This window comes from Rhinolophus sinicus, chromosome 17 (genome assembly GCF_057876585.1).
Source record: "Rhinolophus sinicus isolate RSI-liver-muscle chromosome 17, RSI-T2T, whole genome shotgun sequence".
Taxonomy (NCBI): domain Eukaryota; kingdom Metazoa; phylum Chordata; class Mammalia; order Chiroptera; family Rhinolophidae; genus Rhinolophus; species Rhinolophus sinicus.
Window position 1 is genome coordinate 70,831,086 of NC_142517.1, and position 23,976 is coordinate 70,855,061.

The following is a 23,976-nucleotide window of genomic DNA, read 5'->3' on the forward strand; positions in this document are numbered from 1 at the left end:
AATTTCACTTTTATAATTCTTTCTAAATCAGAAATAAATATTTTTAAAGTGACAGTTTGAAGAGATGCCATAATATTAACCCGTCGGGAGCAAATGCGTGTCTGGGTCCAAGCCTGTTTTCAGGCTCCATCACACCAGGGCTCACTCTCCTCAGCTGGACTCCTCTCCTTGCCTCCCCTCCCCTCACTGGTGCAGTGCCGGGACCAGGGTCTCCAGGCAGAGGCAGACCTAGCTGGGAGTGGGGTGATGGGAGTTGGGTGCTGCCACACAAAGGAGCAGTAGGTGGATAAGTACAAGAGGAGGCTTTTCTCTGATTGAGATGGACTTTAAAAGGATCCCTTTATGAAAAACCTTTTTCTTGGCATGCTGGGATTTAAACTCTACAAGTACTAGCAATAAAAGCATCAATAAGCAAGATATGTAGATTTTCAGAGGGCATTCTAAGGAGAAAAATAACGTCTAAAGGGACAAAAGCATAAAATAGAAAATGAGATGAACGTGTTAACCAGGAATAATGCGTCTCACAAATAGTACAGAGGTTAACTACTGCAGCCAGAAAATGTACGGTCCAGTTAATCTGCACAAATAGGAGACTTCGAAGCAAGAGGCAGGGAATATCTTTTCACTAGTTGACTAGAGATTTATGACCACAAAGTCCAGCTTGAGTGTCACGTTGCCCAGAGCAGCACTGCAATGGTGTGGAAATGCAGCATCCAAGGCTGGTCTGTCACTGCTGCCCGTGCTGAGCTGCACGGTACGACCCTGTTGAGGCGCAGAGGCAGCGACTCTGTTCCTCCACAACCATAGACAGGCCCGACGATGAACTTCCCATAAATAATAAATGACTGGGTTTCATGTGCTGCATGCATTTGCCTTATTTAAAGGAAACAAGTTCCCAGAAAGGGTGAGTGACCGACCCCAGGGGCAAGCCTTGCAATCTAAGCAGCCTTTTCTCTGCTCTTGTCATATGATAATCTAGATAAACTTCCCAGGGACTGTGGCATCTAGACTAAGTATTTAGATAACAGAGCCCAGCCCAATCTCTCCTTTCCTTTTCCAGTTATGTAAAAACGAAAAGATAGAGGCATAGCTGAGGTGCTCCATTCACCCCTCCCCTTTCCCCACTTACACAATATTGGACTATTTCCCTCAATTCTCCAGTAAGCTAGTGGAAGGTACAGACAGAATCGCCAGACTCTACACTTCCACTGACATTTAAAGGTCAAGTCTCCTTGCATCGTACATAATGATATCTCCCCCCACATGTCTGAAAAGGACGGCTGTGAGAATTACTGGGGGGAGGAGAGAACCTTTGAAAGTTCACTGGGGCAAAAGGACTTGATTTGCTGCAATTCTGCTGAGCACTGAAGTTGAGAGAACTTGTTTCATAAAATAAAGAGTTAAAGAAAATTAAAATCAAAGGATGAATTCATCCAGCTATTGTGTTCCATCTCTGTTCTTTATTGATTTTGTTATGGTTATCCTCTCAATAAGTAAAGAGTTCAAAAAAATACCTGGATTAATGCCATAAATAAAATCCAGTTTTGAAACATTTTCATTCATAGCAGGGGCTTTTTCCTTAACTGCTGGGCCCTTAGTGCCAGTTACCTCTGAAAGAGATTCCATTGGTGGGAAAGCCATTTGCTCTAGCTCCATTTAAATTTCTCCACCTGAAGAAAGAATTTATTTTGGAGGACTCACATATTCAGTACATATTTCTTTAAAATTCTTCTTTTCCCTCTGCTCCCAGAGCTCTTGGAAACCTCCTCATCCAAAAGCTGAAAGCATCCCAAAGACGTGCTGTTTACCTTCCCAGGGTTTACACCCCAGTTCCTTCATCAGGAACTCACTGGTGATAACCAGTGGGGGTTCATGTCTGAAAATAACTAACAACAACTCAATTTATTGAGTGTTTATTATGTACTAAATGCGAGGCTGGGCACTTTACTTACATGATCTCATTTGATCTTTGCCACAATCCTGCAAGACAGTGTGATTATTACATTTTACAGATGAGCAAATTGAGGTTCAGACTGGTTTTGCGACTGGTTCAGAGTTACAAAGATTGCAAGTGGCTGCCTGGTATAGAAACCCAGGCCTGTCAGACCCTAATCCACACAAAGCTCCTATAAAGAATATTACTGCTTCCATATCCTTATTGATTAAATAAGTCAAACGCATTGTACATTTATTTCCAATACCATGTTGATCACAGAGTTTGTTTCTAGAGCTAAATGCCTGACCCTCACCCCAATGCCAGAAAACTGATGGAGAGTAAAGTGATTTTAAACTTTGTAAAGACATGAAGAATTTCTATGCAGGGACACACGAGGGCACTCTAACCTTCTTTTAGTCGAGGAAACATTTTCTTTCGCAGTTCACAGCTCAGAGCCTTGAATCCCAGTGTGGCTTTTGCTCTGATTACTTGTATGAGATTATAAATTCATACTGGAGCTCAGTTTCTCCATTTGCAAATTTAGGAAGGTGAGTGAAATGAGCCTTTGGATCTCTTCTATCTTAAGAATTGATGATTCCAACTTATGAACAGCTACTTAAAGGAATTTATGACCCTATTTTAACAAGGATTATTAATCACTACAAAGAAATAAGATGTTTCTTTCATACTTACTACACTTAAGCAGAAACTAGGCTTACAGATGTAAGTCATCATATTTGCCAAACGCAAATCATTCTCCAGCCTGAGGGTGGTATTTATTTATTCTTGGCTCATCTGAGAATTGTGTCAAATTGCTGGAGAAATGCTTTCCCCTCATGCAGATTTAGGTTCTCCCTTTCTTAACGACCTTCCCTTTGGCAAGCATTGGATGTGCACATTGATTGAATGAATGGGCCGGTAGCTCACTTCTTGTTTAATGTTTCTGTGACAGATCCTTCACTCCAAAGGTTAGTGTTTCAGTGCTTTGTGGGACATTTTTATGAAATTGATTGTGGAGATGTTGGAAAAAAACAAAACAAAACAAAACAAAACAAAACAAAACCAGAAAACACCTTCATAGTCACCTGCTTGGCTGTAATTTTTCACAGAGTAGGGTTATTTTAAGATTCATTTGACAAACTGTAGAATGGCAGAGATCCAGGGGAGTTCCTCAGCTAGATCCCTTCAAGGACAAGAAGGGTTTTTCCTCCTTTCTGCAAATGAAGGACTAAGCCAGGTACTCCAACAGAGGAAAGGGAAAAAGGAGGAGGGTAAACCCAACAAGTAGCAGTCTAAATTACACGAAATGATGGGTTGAAAAGAAATTTGTACATTACACACAGCAGGGAAGTTAATGAAAACGCACCCCACCCTGGAAGACGAGTGTTCTGACAAGCTTACACACCTGCTAGAAGCTTCTGCTACTCTTTCTCTTTAGAGGCAGAAAGGTTTTTTTCTGTCGGAGCCTTGCTGGGTGATTACTACACAGACCACTTAAACCACTGGGCTGCTTCTGTTCTGAGTCAATAAAAAGCCTCCTAGATGGCTGGTCTTGGAAAAAAAAGTGACTTGTTCAGTCAGAACAGGTTAGCAGGCAGTCCTTCAAACATAGCCATCTTCGTAGGCGCCCAGCATTAGCGTCCTGGCATGGAAGCAAATGCCTCGGATGAAAAGAAAACCGCTCTTTATTACAACCAACAACGAAGGGAATTGAAGTTACAGCCCAACACTGGGTCAATTTTCAATTCTAGAAACATCTTTTATTTAAATGCAATTAAGTGATTTTGGCAAGACCTAGTTTTTACAATTCTAGTATTGTTATCAGGATTTTTGTTGCAATTTGCTTAACTTCTCTGTAGTTCAATTTCTTCAGCTGTAAAATGGAGATAATAATGCTTACATCATTGAGTTGTAAAGATTAACTGGGTCAAGTACAACAACATCAAAGCACCTAGTAAGTGCTTTATAAGTGTAATATAAGTATGCTCTTCTTCTGCCGTCATTATCATTATTATTATTATTATTATTATTATTATTATTATTACCATTACCATTACTATTCCTATTATTTTAAAGCCTTGGGACACCTTGAGAAGTCTTTGCAATGCAGTTGTAAGAGTCTGTCTCACCCTAGGCACTATTACTTTCTCTTTGTGCATCTAGTTTCTCCTTAAAATAACTAGAAATACCAGCTCTTTATCCTTGAATTCTTTGTAGACATTTCAAGATTCCATGTTTCTCTCTTTTGCTCCCTCTCTTTTTTCCATGAGGTACTTATTCTGAACCAGTACGCAGACACCGAGTACAGAGATTACAAATACAGTTGTGCATAATTGGGACACGTGAACAGTCCCAATGGCATATAATGTGTCCCACAATGGAGGTGTGCACAGAAGTCGTATCTGAGCTCTTTCTTGCACGATCAGTTGCAATTGGCCAAGTGAAGCGTGGGGTATCGGAAGGGAGGGTGCTATGGTAGAGGAGAAAGCATGTTCAAAGACTGGAGTCATAAAAAGAGACAACATACTTTCTTTCAGGGTTCTCTTTGGGCCCTAAATTGTCACTGGCTCCTTATAGCCTACAGACAAAGCATGGAGTGTTCAGCACCACATTGGAAAACTCTCTCAATCTGGCTGAAGTCTGTCTTTCCAGTCCTTTTCTGTTTCTTTCTCCTGTCACTTCTAGAGTGACCCATAGCAGCCCTGTTCTGTTCCCTGAAGGTGCCCTTGCTTTCCCATCTCTAATTTATTCATTTGGTTCTCTTTGTCTGAAATGCCCATCCTCCCCAAATGGAAACCCTACCCATCCCTCACAATCCTGCTCTCAGCTGCCATTCCGGACAGCTGGTCCTTAACCCTATCCGGAAGTAACCTCTCCCTTTACCAGGACCCTAGCAGTTTGCTGGCTTCTTTTCTGTGACATTCACCACATTCTACTCTTACTGGCTTTATTTGAACCTCAGTATCTCTCCTACGAGATGAAAAACTATACCTTATTAATTTTTAAAGATTTCCTACAGTATCTAGTGTGATGCTAGGTACATAGTAGGCAATCAAAAAGAATGGTTAATAATAATAGCTATATATCCAAAATTCATGCTTGTTCTGTGCTAGGCAACATTCTCAGCATGTTAAATGTATTATCTCATTTTATCCTTAAACAACTGCATTATGTAGTGAAGAATTTAACCTTGTCTCCCAAAAGGTCAGGTCTTTGTCCTTGGCTCCTGAAGGGAGATAGTTTCTTAAGCCCTTGGAATATCCTGCCTGACAAGCGAATCTTTGTTTACCTGGGGGGCTTTGGGGCCACATCAAAAAGCCTAAGGATGTGATTTATGGTGTTTGCTTTGAGTCGTGTGGGTATAGGTCCTACGGAGGGGCTGGATACTGAGGGCAGCCATGTGAAGCCTCCGTAAAGACTCTGGACACTAAGGCTCGGTGAGGTTCCCTGATGAGGGTACTTTGTGCCTATTGTTACACATCAATACCAGGAAAGTAGCTCCGTCCACGACTCCAGAAGAGAGGACAACTGGAAGCTCTATGTTTAGAACTTTGCTGGACATTGCCCTATATACCTCTTCACCTGACTGCTTTAGCTCTCTTAAATTGTAACTGAGAGTATAACAGTTTTCAGTCAGCTCTGTCAGTCCTTCTAGCAAATTATCGAAGCTAAAGGTGATCCTGAGGACCCCCAAACTGGCAACTGGCGTCAGAGTGAGGGTGGTCTTGTGGGCTGTGATTCCTCTAACCTTGTACTTGTGAAGTAGGTACTATAATTACCTCCATTTTGCAGATGGTAAAACAAAGGAACAGGAGAGGTTCAATATTTTATTCAAGGTCACATAACTAGTAACTAGGATTTGATATTAGGTATGCTAACACAGAGCTCACACGCTGGAACTACTTCTCTATACTGTCTCCCATGTGAATAAAAATTAAAGATAGATGTGAGATAAAAAATATTAAGAACAGCATAGAAATGAGCATGTATCCTTAAATGCTGAAGATGTTTAAGGCAATTTTTGTAGAAAAACATCTTGTATTATAATTCAGACATTTAATCTCTACGAATATTGCAATAAATTTGGTATGAAAAGATTGTAATTTTGCGTGTTAAAATATTTCTGTGTTGGCCGACCCAGTGGCTCAGGCGGTTAGAGCTCCATGCTCCTAACTCCGAACGCTGCCGGTTCGATTCCCACATGGGCCAGTGGGCTCTCAAATACAAGGTTGCCGTTTCAACTCCTCGAGTCCCACAAGGGATGGTGGGCAGCACCCCCTGCAACTAAGATTGAACACGGCACCTTGAGCTGAGCTCCCAGATGGCTCAGTTAGTTGGAGCGCATCCTCTCAACCACAAGGTTGCCGGATCGACTCCCGCAAGGGATGGTGGGCTGTGCCCCCTGCAACTAGCAACGGCAACTGGACTTGGAGCTGAGCTGCGCCCTCCACAACTAAGACTGTAAGGACAACAACTTGACATGGGGGAAAAAAAAAGTCCTGTTCCCTGTTCCCCAATAAAGTCCTGTTCCCCTTCCCCAATTAAAAAAAATATATTTCTGTGGCCTGAGCTAAGAACACACTCACTTGCAAAGTTATGTATGAGAAGTGGGCCATATGGTTATTGAACATAGCAAAAGATTTGTTTAGGAAATATCTCTTTCAGTCTTTGGGAACAATCTCACTGTCCCTTGCCTTTCCATTTTAATTACTTGTATGTGACCCAGGTCACAGTCATTCGTCACTGAGTTCACTTGACTCCACCAGGCAGATTTAACTGCTCTTTGCTCTGTGCTTCCGTGGCATTTTGCTCACACTTGATGAAATTAGGACACTAGTAATTATCTCCATATCTGTCACTTATATCTGACTCCGAGTTTTTGAGAGTGGGGTCATATCTAATTCATGCCCATATCGCTACACTTCATTAGTTTCTGGCTGATGACAGGTACTGAATAGATGTAAACAGAATAAATGCAAGCATGGATATTTGAATGAATAGCTGTTTAGACCATTGCCTAGGACCAGTGAGCCTAGGTCTCCTGATTTTTCCCCAAACTTCTACGTATTTGATCCACCCCTCTTCTTTAAATAGGCAGAATTTTCTATGAACCTCTTCATCCCCAGCACCTGTATAGCTCCATTTAGCTCTGTTTGACTTTCTAGCTTGAGTTATCTGGGTCAAAGAAGAAGAAAGTGTCAGAAAACACAGTCAACAGAAATAAACCAGAAAGGATGCCTAAAGCAGCAGCTATAATAAAATATAGCATTCAACAATTTAAAAGGAAAAGTCCCGGAGAGTAGATTATAACTGAAGCCTGTGTAAACTATCTTTTAATAACATTTCCTTGGGGCCTCCCATCTCACACACCTGCAATGGGTCCTTGAGAAAAATGCAGCATTTGTGGAGAATTTGACTCCATACTGACAAGTGCAGAAAGGCTGGCATCTTTAGGATATACAAAATATAGTCAACATGAGGCCAAAGTTCAAGATCAGGGGACCATTTAGTCGTTTCCCAAAGCAAAGAATCACACATTTAAACCTTGCTAACTCAAATGGATAAACTTCACCTATCAGACTTGATTATTTTCCATGGGGCACATGGGAGAGTGCTAATAATAACCATCAAACTGTCAGCAAAATCTGAGGGCCATGTGGCCAATTTAATTTTAATTGGGTGCATACTGAATTCATAAGTATTCACAATGCAACAAAGTAATTGTGTAAGGCAGAACTCTTGGAAGCAGAGCATGTTGACCAAGTTATTTTTCATATCCTGAGAAGTCAAGGGGCATCCCACTGTCTGAGAACAGGCATCAGTCTGGGAATCCAGAGGGCCAGTCCTGGTCTACCCCCAACTGGGTGCATGAGCTAGACAGGTGGAGTAAATCAGGGGTTTTCAGGGAACTTTCAGACCTGGAGTGATGTCAAATGAAGTACAGTAGTACCTCGGTTTTCGAATGTCTTCGTTGATGAACATTTTGGTTTATGAACGCCGTAAACCCAGAAATAAATTTTTCAGTTTTCGAACACGACTCAGAAGTCGAAAATGTCACGCAGCTTCCGCTGAGTGCAAGATCCTGAGGCCTAGCTCTCGGCTGTTTTTGAACATTTCAGAGCTCGTGGATTACGTTAGAAAACCGAGGTACCACTGTATTTATATGTAAAAACAAATACAAGCAGAGCTTCTCTGGTTAAAGGCCTGTCCTGACAGTGCCTACTCTTGACTTTGATGTGTCCTGGGGAACATTAAGCCTTTCGAGGACTCTGCAGGGCATCATGGGAATTCCATTGCCCTAGATAATCAAATCAGCCCAACCTCCTATGATTTATGTGAGTCACAGGGTTTTCAATTTCATGTATGGGAGGCATTTTAAAGCCCTGTACGTATGGATGGGTATATATTTTCCTTTGAAAGATTTTCTCTTCCTCAAATGTCCAAGAAACCCCAATCCACACCCCAAAATAAGGTACTATATAGGTAATTCATTAATATGAAATTCATCCTCTCTTTTTCCAATTAGCTCCCTGCTCTGAACAGATGGTATCATCCTTGGTAAAGTAACGCCTCACAAAGGGCACTTGGTCATCCCCTGAGGAGACTTCTCAATTCTGAGATAATCATATTTAACAACATTTCAGTTTTTAACACAAAAGAAAGAATAATATGAAGGTTTAGGGGAAAAGAAGAAAATGTTTAGGGTAGGTAGGAGATAAAAGTTATATTAAATGTTCTACTAGAAAATTCTCTTGGATGTCAGTGTGTGAAATAGATGGTATTGATGAGGTGGTGAAGTAACTAAAAGTTTCCATTTCACATGTAGGTTGTGGTATAGCGCACAGAGCTAACCCCACCCCGCCCCAAGCTGCCAATATGGAAGCGGAACGAGTTAAACAAAAAATGATAGAATTCATGCAGAACAAGCAGAACACTAGATGAACTTGGGAGGGTTGTTTATCTGGGACTAAAAGTTCAGTTTAGATTGCCTGAAAGAAGTAAAATTTTAGTTAAAATCTAACAACAACAACAACAACAAACAAAGACACTAATTTCAAACTCACATATTTTATGTTGGAAATAATAGTAGCTGTGAGGTCAGCAAATTGTGAAATGTAAGATTTAGCTCTGAAATAATTTCTATTGGGTGCTATCTATGTCCTTCTCCCAATTCTGAAATGTCCCACTGGCACCTCAAACTCAGCATGCCCCAAACTAAGCATATCTGCTTCCCTCCATGACCCCTAGACATACTCCTTCTCCTGTGTCCCTGTTTCTGGGAATGCCACCACCCTCCTCCCAGTTACCCAAGACAATTAGTCGTGCCTTCCCTTTTACCCTCCAAATAATCATCAAGTCCTGTCGATATTTCTTCCTTTCTATCTCCTGTGTCTGTCCCTTTTCCTTCACCCACTCTGTCACTCTCCAAAGGTCAGCATCACCTTCCACTTGGATGACCTCATCAGCAACCTCAGTGGTTTCCCTGGAGACAGTACTTCCCGATTCCAGTACATTTTGTGGACTGCCACCAGAGTGATTTTTCCAAAACACAAAGCTGACCTTGTCATTCATCTGCTTAACACCCTTCCCATACGTGTTAAGGTAAGCCTAAGTCACTTTGACATGGCTTATTAGACCTTAGTGTCTTGGCACTCTTCTCCTTAAAACCTACCATATACTATGATAAACTATTTTCAGTTTGTCACATGGGCCTTTTTCTTTCGTCAAGGTCTTCACCCATATTGTTTCTTCTCCTAGAATAAATACTCTTACCCTTGTTCTTCTTATCCTGCAGCTAATTCCTATGTATTCCTTCAGACGGCAGTTATTCAACACTTCCTCCAGGAGGCCTCCCTGACCTCCCGAGTTTTGTTAAGATGTCCCTGCTATATGCTTCTTCCAGCAGTAGTCTCTACCGCTCCACACAGCATATTGTGTTATAATTGCTTGATTAAATTTCCATTTCTCCAACTAGAATGTAAGCTCTCTGAGGGCAGTACTGATCATCACTGAATCACCAGTGCCTACGAGAGGGCCTGGCCTATGGAAGATAAATAGAAAGAAATAATGAATTTCTCATATTACCCCTCAATATCCCTAATAACTGATAAGTCATGTTGTTTCTCTTCACCTTTATGCAGTTATTTTAGGGCTTTTATCCATTCCTGAATGAGTCTTTCAATGGCTGCTTTTTGCCTTTGGGATAATGTTTAACATCTAACCTTGGCATGGCACATAAGGCTCATTAACCTACTTTTCCAACCTCATCTCCATTCCTTTCTCTAAATGAAATCTATGCTTTGGTTTCCTCAAGGTCACTCTAATCTCTTGCTCCTTGGTACCTCTGCATTATGACACTCTGCTTTCTACCTGTGACACCTAGATATTTACCACTTGCTCATCCCAAGGGCCCTCCTTCTCCTATGGGAAGCCCAATCTACCAAGCTTCCCTCCTCCTCCCAGTAATGGAATTGGGTATTGGTTTTCTGCATGTTATAGTTGCCTATGCATTCTTCACCATAGTGTTTGAATTTTGGCTTTGTTCGCTTATAAAATCATAACTTCATGAAGAGCAGGGAGAAGAATCTTACTCATCTCCATATTCACCTCGTCTAATGTAGTACTTGGCATGAAGGGCACTCAATAAATATCCTTTGAATAAATGATTTTCCTTTAAATGAATAGATTTAAAAAATATTGACAATGAGAACCATAAGAAGCACAAGGAATAAGCAAGCACTGCTAATTTTTTTTCTAGCTCATATAATTCTTATGAGCGTCCATATGGGCACCTCCTGCCGGGAACATGACCTAAACTCAAACCCAGGGAAGAGGGAGCCATGCTGTCTTCATCTTTATCTGTTTGGCATTTTTTCCCCCATCTGGTTTCAACTGTACTTTAAGAATATTGCTTTCAGTATATAAGCCTTCAAATCATACATGTTCATAAAATATTCATCTCAGTCTGACAGTCTAGAAATTGTTCAGTTCTACCATTACTGCAGACTGCTGCTGCATGGTAACACACGTGCACGACAGGCTACAAATGCTTCCGATTTTTTTTCTTTAGTTTGATTCTGTCATGTATGTACAGAGGAAGAAATATTGATAGAATATTCTCTTAGATAATACCTTACAGCCAATAGTTCTAGAATAATTAGAAATTTTAAAAAAACACCTATTATTCTCTTAGAAAATGTCAGCTTCCTGGTAGACAATGAATCTAAGAAAGACTGTGGATGCTTCATAGATCACACAACTAGACACCTCGCTTAGAGCAGTGTAGGCCTTTGTGGCCAAACCTGTTTTATCTTGGAGCTACTGGAGATCTACTAACGGAATCCTCCCAGCTACTGGGTGATCCTTACAGGTGTTTGGGAATATAATCCAAATTTCTGCAGACATAAGAAAGAGGAAGGAATCCTGCTCAATCAAATTAGTAAATACTCAAACAGACTTCGTCATAGTTCTCCTCCACCTATATTTGGTTCACACACACAAACACACCCACCTATTATGATGTCTATAAATAATCCCGCTTCTGCAGCATGGCGTGAAACGCTAATTAGGCAAAGTTACAGGACAGGATGCTACAGCATGTCACTAACATTACCTCCAGTGTGCCTATAGGTATAAACTCATAGAGGCTAGGGGAGATGTGGAGCCAACCTGTCCCATGGAGTGGGGGTCTGGTCAGATCACATGTCAGAAACCAAAACCTCAGCTTCAGAAGCACATCTGAAACAGAAGCACGTAGGTGAAAGCAGCAGGCTCCTAGGATCTGAAATGTCAGTGGGCATGTTTGACCGCATCTTTATAAAGGGTAAACAATAGCAGTCACTGGAACTTGGGTACTCGTGAGGGTGAGGCTAAGGTCATGGCTCGGTGCATATGCATGGGCATGCATTGGGACATGGGTAGCACATGGGTTTGTGTGTGGGTGCGTGATGCACGTTACAGGGATCATGAAGCTATTTCAATGCCTGGGGAAGGAGTTATAAAATCTGTATAAAGATTTGTTCAAAGGAGAAATTCTGTCATGCTCCTACTCTTGAGACAGTAACCAAATGACTGCGTGAGGAGGGCAAATGATGGGGAAATGAGGACAGCAGGAGAAAAGTTAACGATATGATCCTGTCACAGACAGTTGAATTTTTCCCAAAGGCTTTGGCTAGCTAGAGCTGACAAAGTTGCACAGCTGAACTTAGCATGGGGGGACAGAGTAAGTAGCTGAAAAGGATTTTCCGGCTCTCTTGATCAGCTGCCCTCATATTGCATTTAAGACCCCCTTGGTACTCATATCCTGGGCAACCCTCCACGTATCCTTTCCTTAACTCCTGAGGGGATGGCATTCAACCTATCCTGATCTGATCAGAAAACTCGGAGCCACTTGGTTTAATTGGAAGGTCAGCTCCTTAACTCAACTATAAATTACCTCAGGGTATGGACCATATCTTACACCGCTTTTTTGTTGTCCATTCCAGGTGCAGCCTTTTGATAAATGAATGTCATGATTAATGTAAAAAAAGACAGATTATAATAATAACAAATACTATTATTATATAATGCTCATTTTATGAGAAACTCTTCTAAGTGTGCTATATGAATTTACTTCATTTTCATATTGACCAAATGATGTAGTTCCATTATTATCTTTGTTTTACAGAGAACACTGGCACACAGAGAGGTTAAGTAACTTGCCCAAGGTCACAGAGTCATGAAGGGCAGGGTTAGCAGTCAAATCCAGACAGTGTGGTTCTGGCATGAATACTTTTAACCAATCCATGATTCTGCTTCTTACAGACATGTGGATTCCGGAATTCCTTGTAGCTTTTGTGTGATTGGGAGTGGGAATGGGGAAATCTAGGAAAGTGATGTCTTTTTACAAGAGAAATCTACTAATGGGAACACCAAAGTCATAGACTCTTTTTATTCCTCACCATGACCAAATGAAAAACAACAAAAAACCCTATTCCCACGTAACAGACCATTTTGGTCCCATGTGATTTTTTTTTCTTTTTTCTTTTTCTTGATTGGGTTAGCCCTGGTAGATTGAGATTGGTCCTTGGTTTTCCAATAGGCTCAAATTCTGTAGGAGAGTGGGTCTGTTCTAGGGCTAACTCATGGCTCATGCTATCCTCAAAGTAAAGCCAACCTAACTTGTGTTCCACAAGGTATTTTACATCCTTTTAAGTCCCTATATCTCTTAGATGCACCAGACCTTAGCCAACTTCCACAAGCAGGATTTGAGTAACGATCCCCTCATCCTACCCAGGGAGTGAATTTGTCTCCCTGTCAAGTGAGTGTGGGACCACAGGAAAACAGCTCTAGAAATCACCAGTGGCCAAAGGCATGGGAAAAAAATAGGATTCCCATGAAAGGGGACTGATGAATCCATCAGCAAGATGAGAACAAAGAAGCATCTGAGATCAGTGAGAGTGTCTGAGCAAGTGTCTGAGACAGGGAGAGGCCAGATCAGTGGAAGGAAGGTGAAGCGAGGGACAAGAAATGAGAGCAGGCTGAGGCTGCAGCAGGACAGGAAATACGAGCAGCTCAAATTTGAGGAGGGAAGAAGGAAGGCAGACAGGATGAAGGGCGAAAGAATTGTTCCTAGGACAACAGTTACAACAGCGTTCTACCTCTGACTCTTCTGACCACTTTACTCTGCCTTAGAATTTTCATTTCTCATGGGGCTCAGTGATGAGTCTTATCGAGAGCTACAGGAATATTATATAAAATAACAAGAAATAGATTGGAAAATGTTCAGATTGCTTCATATGGTTATTTCTACAAGGCGAACCTAACCAATCTATTCAGTTTAACTTTGATCACAATTGAAAATGATGGTGGCTGCAAGCCACTTTCCCAACTTTCTTATTCTCCAGTTCCATGCATTAAATTACTCACTCAAGAGTGACCAATGACCAAGCTGCTAGGAGTTAGGATTATACGAGGAGTTAAGATTATAAAAGGAAATAAGTCATATTTTCTGTGTGCAAGTTGTTCATAGACAATGTGGAAGACAGATACCTAAAATGTAATGATGAGTTGAGAATTGCTATGCTAAAGATATTAACAAAGCATTACTGAGGGGCAGGAGAGGGAGTCCTCTAGCCATTTCCAGAATATACCCCCATCCTTAGCTTAATTAGTTTATTTCGCCTGGCAAGCCCCCTTGCATCCCTGACCTCGAAGCCACATCCCTTGAAATTTTCAACATTCTTCAAATCCCAGGTCAAATGCCATTTTTTCAACAAAGTAGTTCCTCATCTCAAAATCTGGAATTAATCTTTCCATTCTGCATGCTTCGATAACACTTTATTTATATCTCTATTTACCGTAATTAGTTTTTTTAAAAAAAAAATATGTATGGTGAAGGTCTGCATAGAAGTGTCTCTATCACTAGACTGCAAGCTCCTTTGACATGGGCTTGATGCCTAATTCATCTTTGGGTCTCTCACAGGCCTGAGCCTGGAGGCTTCTTAAAATGTACCCAGGGTCTGATCGTTTAGAACAACTAATCTACAGGCCCTGTAAGGAGGCTAAAGTAAGAGGACCCTGTTTCATTCCGGCAACTGAGTCCTTGTTTGCACACCAAAAATAATTTCTTGTTTTGAAGAGGCATAAAAGAAATGGCCTGTAGACGTAAAATAACCCAATCATTCTTCCCATCTCTTTCTACGTTTGGACAAAAAACAGCCAAAAATCCAAAGAACAAACCAACATCCCTCAAATTAATCAAAGAGTTTTTCATTTGGAAAGGACTCTATATTTCATTTAATCCAACATCTTAATTACAAATGAGGAAACAAAGTTCCAAGAGATTCAGATACTTCCTTGACATAACACAGATGGAATCATCGATTTTGAGATCCTTAAGTTTAAGGCTCTTTGTAATAGATTGAATAGTTTACCTTTAATAGAAAGAAGGGGAAAAGCATGGAGAGAGAGAGAGACAGAGAAAGAAATAGCACTAAAATATACAAAGAAAAGGAATTAATTGAAAAGCTGTATACATTATAGAAAAAAAAAATCCTATCAGTCCATTTTTCCATAAAGAATATCATGTTTTCACTAACATCCGTGAAAATGTTTGTAGCGTTTAAAGCTTTAATTTAAAAATCTGACTTTTGCAATTTCCAGATCCTTTACCCTTAGGGTCTCTAATCATTCTATATAGTTGGCAACGAGAATTGTTCTGAGGTTCTTCTCCAAGATATTTCAATATGTTTGGGTGACACTGGTCATTAACAGGTGTTCTTACCAGTTGTGGAAGTAAAATAATACATCAAGGCTTTGTGGAGAGGTGCACACTCACACGTGTTCTCTTGCATGATGATCTAGACAAATGCTGCAGACGCACTCAGATCTGACATAGTTTACTCCATCCTGGGTCTGCTATTACTGCCAGAACCCCTGCCTTTCCCCCGCCCTTCCCCATGTCACTGCTGACCCAGCCCCACCCTGACAGATGTGATCCAATCTTACAGCCACCCTAGGTCAGCACATGCCAGCACACACTCATGTGCATACACATGTGCACACGTGTGGACACGAACACACACGGATACACACACACACACACACACACACACACACACACACAATAGGTCTAAGCACTAAATTTGAATTTAAAACTTACTAGGTTCCAATTCTAAAGTTCTATTTATAATTCCAATTGTGAACAGGAAAATATATATGTATACATATTACTCATATAATATGTACACACACACATATATGTGTGGCTATCTATCCAACTATCTATCTGCCTATCATCTGCTATCTTTTCATAGTGATACATAATCACTCAGATAAAAACCACCTAGTTTAAAAAATTTTTTCATTTGCTGCAGAAGATGGTCTGTGAAAACTGGTTTTTCAATTAGAGACTACCCCCAACCCCAAACACACACCACTGCTCTGCACTTCCCAAGGTCCTCTAAGGGCAGAAGGACAGTGCAGAGGTTTTGAACACAGCTACCATCAAGGCTTAAAGGTTAGTTCTGCTATTTATTATTTGTGTGATGTTGAGAAAATTACTTAACCTCACTGGACACTAATTTCTTTATTTCCAAAATGAGGATACTGATACTTACCTTGAAGGTGTAAGGATTTGAGGTAATGTGTGCCAGTGGGTGCGGTATGGTAGTTTCTGTAAATAATAGCTGTTATGATAAAGGTGATGATGAGGGGGAAGAGGAAGAGAGGAAGGGGTAGGAAGATGGAGGCCTCCACTTCCTGAATGTGTTGTGTTTCTTAGCTTGGCAGACCTTGACTGCTAGCCTTTAGCTGGGGAATATGAAGCTTGAGGTTGAGGAAAGAGAACGAGTGGTGGGGCAGGGGGATAGGAGCGGTGGCTAGCACTTACTATGTGATTGTCCTGCCTTGAGCTTATATATACATACACTCATGTCCCTTCCACTGCTGGGAAAAGGGTATTCACAGTAGTGAATTCATCATCTTTTGAGAAGTCAAGGCCCCCCCTTTTTTTTCCCTCAGAAGTACCGGTTTTTCCGAAAATAAGACCTGGTCTTATATTGTATTATATAAGACCCAGTCCTATATTACAGTAAAATAAGACTGGGTCTCATATTAATTTTTGCTCCAAAAAACGCATTAGAACTGATTGTCCAGCTAGGTCTTATTTTCGGGAAAACACGGTACCAGACTTTACAAAGCAGGGTGAACAAATTCCTGTGTCCTCCATGGTGGCTAATCATAGAATTTCTGGTTACAGCAGCAGGCCCTGGCTGTTTGCAAGCCCTGGCAATTGTAGTCACTGTGAGATACCCTACAGACTGCAGAACAAATGCCCAGCTCCTTTCCCTTTCACGGAGTCAGAGTGCACTGTCAAGCCATGGGCGGAGCTGTGCTATGGTTTGAACCTTCCAAAGCACAACAGGAAGGAGGAAGCCCCAACCTACCCTAGATGTGCCCTGATAGAGCCATTTAGGGCCTGCCTAAGATGCCTTTCTGTTTGCAAACACACAGTACCTGCCGTACCACTTGAGAAAACAATTCATCAGAAAGCCTGATGACAAATGACTAATGTTAAAAGAGGCACGTGCATCATTCCAGTGATGATTCTACAGGCGTCAATTAAACATGGAGAAGACCTGTTCTGAAGCATGACCACCTGGCATTTCCCAAGGAGCTGGTCAATGGCTGATAAAGCACAAGTGATCATAACTATAAAGAGATTTAGCAGCCCTCTCCTTCCTCAAAAGCAACAAGAGCCCATGAAGACAATGAACTTGGAAGACCTCCAAAAGTAGAGGCGAATAAGGAAAAGGCTGCATCTGAAGCTAGCAGTGCTCTTCCTTATGCATTGATAGCAAAGATCTGGGGTTGCAAGAGGTCATCTTTTAGCCACCAAAAAGACAGACTGTCCCCAGGAATGCTCGGGAGTTTGGCTGGTAGGCTAGAGGTGAAATCAATTGTTATGTCTCCAGGTGAGAGAAAGGATTGGCAGGAGTCCATCCCCTGCTCCTAGGAATGCTTTCCAAGTACCAGCATCTAGGACTTGGCCCAGCGCACTAGGCCAAGATCATTGTGGTCCAAATGTTCTGCCCTAGAAACAATGCTTTCACTAGCTTTTGAGTGGAAGAAAGAGGACTCATTTAACAAACCTAATGAGAGTGATGTCAAGGTATAAAACCCCCAGGAGAGTGACAGCAGCTGGAGCAGAAGTGCTTTTCAAGGCTGTGGTTCTACATCAGTCAGGCAGACACCAGTATATATATACATAGACAAAGTTTCAAACACCACCACCTCATCACACCTAATGACTACCTGTGACAAGCGCTTGCGTCCTAGATTTCTGACTTTTCCAACAACAAAAATACTCAGTCCTGGTTCTGAACCTATTCTTTAATACTAATCTGTTTTTCATTTCTTTCTCCAATATGCAAGGTCAGATAAGTGAGAAAAGAAACACTTTTCAGTTTTAATTTTGACCCAGATCTAAAATTGTTAATGACTTTTTATCCATTACCCTTGATCTCTCCTTTTTTTCTGCAAACAATTCAAGTAAATGCACCCTTCACATACCCTGGCCCCAACATTAAGAGGGTAATATTCTTAGAATAAGGCTATTAAGTAAAAACAAAACAAAAAGACACAAACAGAAAACATGCTTCCATTCTCCTGAGTCCCTTTTGCCCAGGATGCAGTGTGCTTAAACCTATTTACAGCAGCTGTTTCAGGGTTAAGTTTTTGGTGTGGAAATAAATAGAGGTTTAGTTAAGGTCACTGACAATTGCTTTCTCAGCACAATAGAAAATCAACCCAACCCATTAACAACACTAAAATGGCAGAAGCAAACACAGTGGGAACAAGTAGGAAAAGAATACCTGGGATTGCCAGATGGGAAAGGGGGACGTTGTGGAGGTGAGGGGGCAGCGAGGCCATCCAGTCGGCATTGCAGGCCTCCGATGATGTCTTTGTCCCGCTGGGGTTGGGGGAGCAGATGGTCCCCATCCTGAGTTTCCTCCTTACCTTCCTAACTGCTAGCATCCCTCTCTATCAGTCAACAAACTGCCCAGGCTCAGTCGAGTGCCACTCACTCAGTGATCATCATTGCCAGGGCTCTCTAGACATTTCAGGGCCACGTTTGTCACGCCAGTCTTTCCAAAAGGCCTTTCTGCCTGGGAAACGGGGCAAGTAGGTGGTTCCCTACCTCACCGGCACCCGCAGTCCCCACCCTCTCCGGCACTGCCGCTGTTAATCTGCTCAGCCCGGGCTCCGTTAAACTCCTTACGTTCCCCTGTGGAACTCAGGAAAGGTAGGCCCCTAGAGATAAATCTTACAGAAACTGAACGTCCAAAGGGCAGCCACGCCCAGAGCCACTCACAGGACAGGTGCCCACACAGCATATAGACAAGGCGGTGGGGCTATACACACGTGAGCGCCCGAATGCAGCATCATCAGCCTGAGTTAGGCTTCTATGTATGTCACTGGGCTGGCACATAAGCTGGGCCTGCCTGCTAGCCCTCCTCCGGCTTCTCGGTACACACTCCCCTGACCTGTGCTTCCTGAAGGCGCCCAGAAGTGTAACCGGCGGCACCCGGACTCTTAGCAGCCCCGCCCCGCACTGCGGGGCAGATTTGCCGGGCTAGGCGGCTCGTGATTGGCCGCCGACGGAGCGTGCTCCGATTGGCCCGCGCCCTCCCGGGCCGCTCCTCCGAGTGGCTCCCACCCCTCCGATGCCCCAGTCTCCTCCCTCCATTACTCCAGCCTTCCAGTAGGCAGACAGACGCCCTGCAGGGACTGCAGGCAGGGAAACTTGCAGGCTGGGATCGGTCGGACCTCAGACAGGTCCTTTCCTTGGGCCTTCCACGCAGCCGGCACTCAGATGTTAAACGCGATCATAAATGTTTCGTTCCTTCTTTTTTTTTCCCTTCAAAACTCGCGCACGTGTGCACACACACACACACACACTCAATGACAGTCACACAGAAGCTATTACATTTTCAATAAACCATAGTGGCAGCAGAAAAATGAGAAGAGGCTGAGAAAGGTCTCATTCGCATGACAACATCAAGGAATGGTTTGTGTTTCAACCGTCACATAATTAAGATTCACATACACACCACTTATTCCCATTTTACAGAGGAAGAAATAATGAGACTTTACATTCTATTGCCCTGTTATTTGAACCCTTCTTCCAAATTCTTTGTCCCATTTGCTTTTCACAGTATCCCTTTAATGGGGAGGAGGGCAGGGAGGGTTGCTGGTATGATCCCCTTTTCACAGATGAAATGGAAGTTTGGGGACGTTCTGGGAGAAGTTAATGGTGGTGGCACTATTTGGAAATCCTACTTTGGAATGAGGCATGTCGGCACACAAACCCATTTCTCTGCTTTCTGCAATGTTCTTTCCTTCATATGGTACTTTTTCATGGTGGCAAACTATAGGGTCTCTAATGATATGAGAACTTTGCATACTGATAATCATAGGAACATCTTGGCAAACCGGCAAATCAAGAAAAACACCGTGGCCTTGATGGTGGGGCCCTGGAGGGCTTCAGTCCAGGCTGCTCCTCAGTGACTCAGGAGGGGCTTGTGAGAAAAGGGAACAGCAGCCTTTGTTAAGAGAAGGCTGAAGGCTCATATAGAGATCTGTAGGTCAGCCAACATGTAATCACCAAGTGGCCCCACGTTATCTCCAAGGTAACTCCACAGCACCAGGCCTGCACCCCAGCCACCTTTCAATTCTCATGACGACTGCTACATATTGCTCCCTTTTGACATCTTATTAAAATTTCCTCTTCCAGGCTATTCTTAACATTCATGTAAGCCTGCTTTTCAGCCTTTTGAGCTGCAATAATATTACCAAAAGTTTTTTTCCTTTTTTTTCTTTTCTGGAGGGGTATCCCTTGGCTAATAAAAAGCACACAGTATTCATCATGTATCTTCTGATGCTTGAAGAGCATCACAGGGTCTCGAGAACATGTCACCTAGCTGTTTAAGTCAACAAAAATTTTTTCCCCTTGAAAAATCACTCTGAAGGAATAGCCCAAGATTTACTTCTGAAATATCACCTTTCTGGCCTTCCCCTGAACTTAAAAACAAACAAACAAAAAACTTTATGGAAGCTGCCTAAGGCAAATATAATGTTTTCTTTAAGTTCTACTGTGGAATGTTAATTTCAATGCCTTTTCTTTTCCTTATTTTTTTCAGCTCTTAATGGAAGGAGTGAGCAAAATAAAAAAAAGAAGTGTTAAACTTAGACTCAGTGTTAAACTTAGACTTAGAAGATATCACTGTGTGAGAACTTGAAAACAAGAGAAGTGGAGCTATTTCAGAATGAAATGTTTTGTACCTCTGGCAGCTTTTTCAACCAAAGCTACCTCATTTACCTTAGAAAATGGTTCAAAAGAAGATAATACTCTCTCCATATATTCTTGAGTCAGTCCTGGAAGAAATCTTGCAGATTGAAACAGCATTTAGTACAGTAGTTGGCATATAGCTGGTGCTCAATAAATATTTGTTAGAATGAAGGAGATGCTTGGTAAACATGCTTTGCTGTGTTCTAGGTAGTACCTTAGGGCAGTGCTTTTCAAATTGAAAGTACAAATCAATAATATTCTGATGGAGTTTGTCTGAGATGGGCATGAGATTCTGCATTTCTAACAAGCTTCTAGCCTTGCTAGATGATGCTGCTGCTGGTTCAGACCACACTTTGAGTAGCAAGGCCTTAGAAAACAGGCTCATGTTTGATAAATGGAAATATGTATTGCATTTTCTCTCTCTTTTCCAAGGTTTTATAATATTTTGTATTACCTTTTTAAATTAAAAAGGTTGCATTAAAAATCCTAACTAAGAATCTCTAAATGTTAGAGAATAATTTTGCTGTCATAAAATGTACTAGAAACTAAATTATCAGTGGGTTTTTTATACTATGCCACAGATGGTTAGGGAAAAATAAGTTTAAAATAAAATTAGTATTTAGAATTTAGATAGTTACTATTTTCTTATATACTGTATTATGAAATTTATCAAAGACAGAGGATTTTAAATTGATAAGAGGACTGAAATTTTAAAGCAAATCAATTTTCATTAATAATTATAATGAAATGGTGTGCTTATTATTTACAAATCATTCTGATAGGTTCTAGGAATGGAAGAAAAGTTAAATAAAAGTTGATATCTGATGAACCTCAGATAATATGTAATCCAGAAGACAAAAAGAGTCAATTATGTGAATTACAAATTGTAATGTGAGGCTGAATGAAGGGATAATAGAGGTACATGTGGAGGAGAATGAAGACATATTGATGGGAGAAGGGCCAAGAGATGCATTATTAGAGGAGGTGGCATTCAAGCCAGGTCTGGAATTCTGACAAGTGAAAAATGGGTGCAGGGTTCTGGAGTGGGGAAGGGACATGTAACTGAGAAAGCATAAGCAAAGCTATGACAATGAATGAGAGATGTGCAAAACAAAAAATACACTAGAGTGGCAGCACATAGAGTAAGTAGGAAATACTACTCATGACTCTCACTGAACCTTCACAAGAACCCAGTGCATTGGGTACTAGTCCTATCCATGTTTTACAGGGACACTGAAGTTTAGAGTCTATATAACTCTGCTCAAAATTTTATAGCTAGTTAGTGGCAGAGCTGTGACTACAGTGTCTTTATCTCTGTGCCAGTGGCTTCCCATTATACATTACCTACTATTATTATTGTAAGCCTGGTAAGGCTTTTTATGACTGTAGTATATAAAAAGAGTTTGGACATTTTTTTCCTTGTAGACAAAAGGGGCCATTGTAAAATGATTCACATTGTACATTGAGAAGATACAGCTGACGTACTGAGGAATGGCAAGAGACATACAGTCTTTCAGATAAATCACTGAAATCAGTTATCTAAGCAACAGAAAAGTGAGAAAGCATGCGGAAGTCCTGACATACAGAGACTAAATTCATGGCCGTTCTTAACTGTGGTGCATGCCTTCCCATCTCCACTTCTTGTCTCCAAGAACCTATAAATCTAGGGGCCTGAGTGGACAGTGAAATTATTTCTTTATCACTTGAAAGTCTTGTCAAATCGTTCATCCATTTTTGTTATATACAACCAAACCTGTTTTTCTATCACTACATCTACAGGTTTTGTTTTCTTTTCTGGAATTTTTTTCTGCATTATTTAATCAACCCCCCCCCCCCCCCCCCGATTTGCTGGAAAGGTGACTGCAGGCTTTGCCCTCTCTTGGAGGCTACATTACATTTTGAAATATAATGTCTAGGATGGCGTATTTTCTTTGGGATCATGTCATAAATGAATAGTAAGGGTACCAGAGTAAGCATCTAAACAACCTGTTATTTGGGCATGTCTGGTTAGCAGGGCGGGGCAGCCTGGATTTCACTTGATTGAAGGCAACCTAAGAGCCTCAGAAGAAACATATCGACCTAATGATACTGCGACTGGGGCTGTCTCTAGCTCCCTCGTCTACGACCCTGTGCTGCCTTACCTCCGGTCTGTGTGCTGGATGGGAAAGGAACGGGCCTCAAGGAGGATCAGAATCCAGGCACATGTTTGGCCCAGGGACATTGCCTAGAGGTGAGTAAGGTTATATGAGTCTTGGAATTCCACAGTGATGTCTCATTCACAAATTTTTTCCTGGCTGGATGGTGTGGGGAGATTGAGGGACTGAAATGAGAATCCAGGTAAATGAAAGATGGGATGGGTACAAGGCTGCTTTGTTTCATGCCTTATATCAGTAGAGTTTATTTATCCCTAGTCATCCCCAATCTCCTTTCTGCAATTCAAGTAAAACAAACAAACACCTGTGATTAGGATCAGAATAGAATAAAGAAATATCACCAACGTGGGTGGTGCCGGGGATGTGATGACAGGAGCAGCAATTACCTACAGGAAATGACATCATTGCAGCAACTCAGGACGTACAGGAGCCTCCAAGGAAAGGGAAGTAAGGAAGCACACTGACTCATGAACACATATGATACACCTCAGACATTTCTGATATTGAAGACAGAGTCAGGAGCTGGGGATCCAGTTATTATGTTGATTAGGGCTAGAGCCAGAGAACATGTTATTGTGACCTATTCCCTGATTATACCCAGGTGAAGTATCTTGGAGAAACTGAGTAAGAGAGCAGCAGCAACATAAGCAGGAAGTCATCATATGTGGCATCAGTTCATGCCCACTCAGTCTTTCCAGCCCACAATGAGACAAGATTGGGATTCTGTAATGAGACAAGATGTGAACGGCAGCAGTAACTGGCCATAAGACTATTTCTCCAACCTTCGAAAGCTTGATGTTCAAGAAGATCCTGAGAAACTCTCTGCCATTTATATCTATCGAACATCAAGTTTTTCTGGTTTATTTCAAAAAAATTTTCTAACAACAGCATAGTGTTACTATAATACTTTTGAGAGGAGTTAGTAACAAATGACTGTAAACTTAGTTTAATATCCATTTACTGTCATGTGCCACTGAACCACAGGGATAGGTTCTGAGAAATGCATCATTAGGCAATTTTGTCATTGTGTGAACATCACAGAGTGCACTTACACA

The 23,976-nt window shown here is 41.6% G+C and overlaps 1 protein-coding gene across 1 annotated transcript in view; it reads right to left on the reverse strand.

Annotated features, from left to right (window-relative positions):
- The window catches only part of PLCXD2 (phosphatidylinositol specific phospholipase C X domain containing 2), a 49,832-nt gene extending 30,802 nt beyond the window's left edge, over positions 1 to 19,030 (reverse strand). Inside the window, exon 1 of the mRNA XM_019715180.3 lies at positions 18,292 to 19,030. Coding sequence (XP_019570739.1) covers positions 18,292 to 18,454 — 163 coding nt within the window. The 5' untranslated portion in view covers positions 18,455 to 19,030. The remainder of the gene's footprint in view (positions 1 to 18,291) is intronic.
- Positions 19,031 to 23,976: the final 4,946 nt, after the last annotated feature.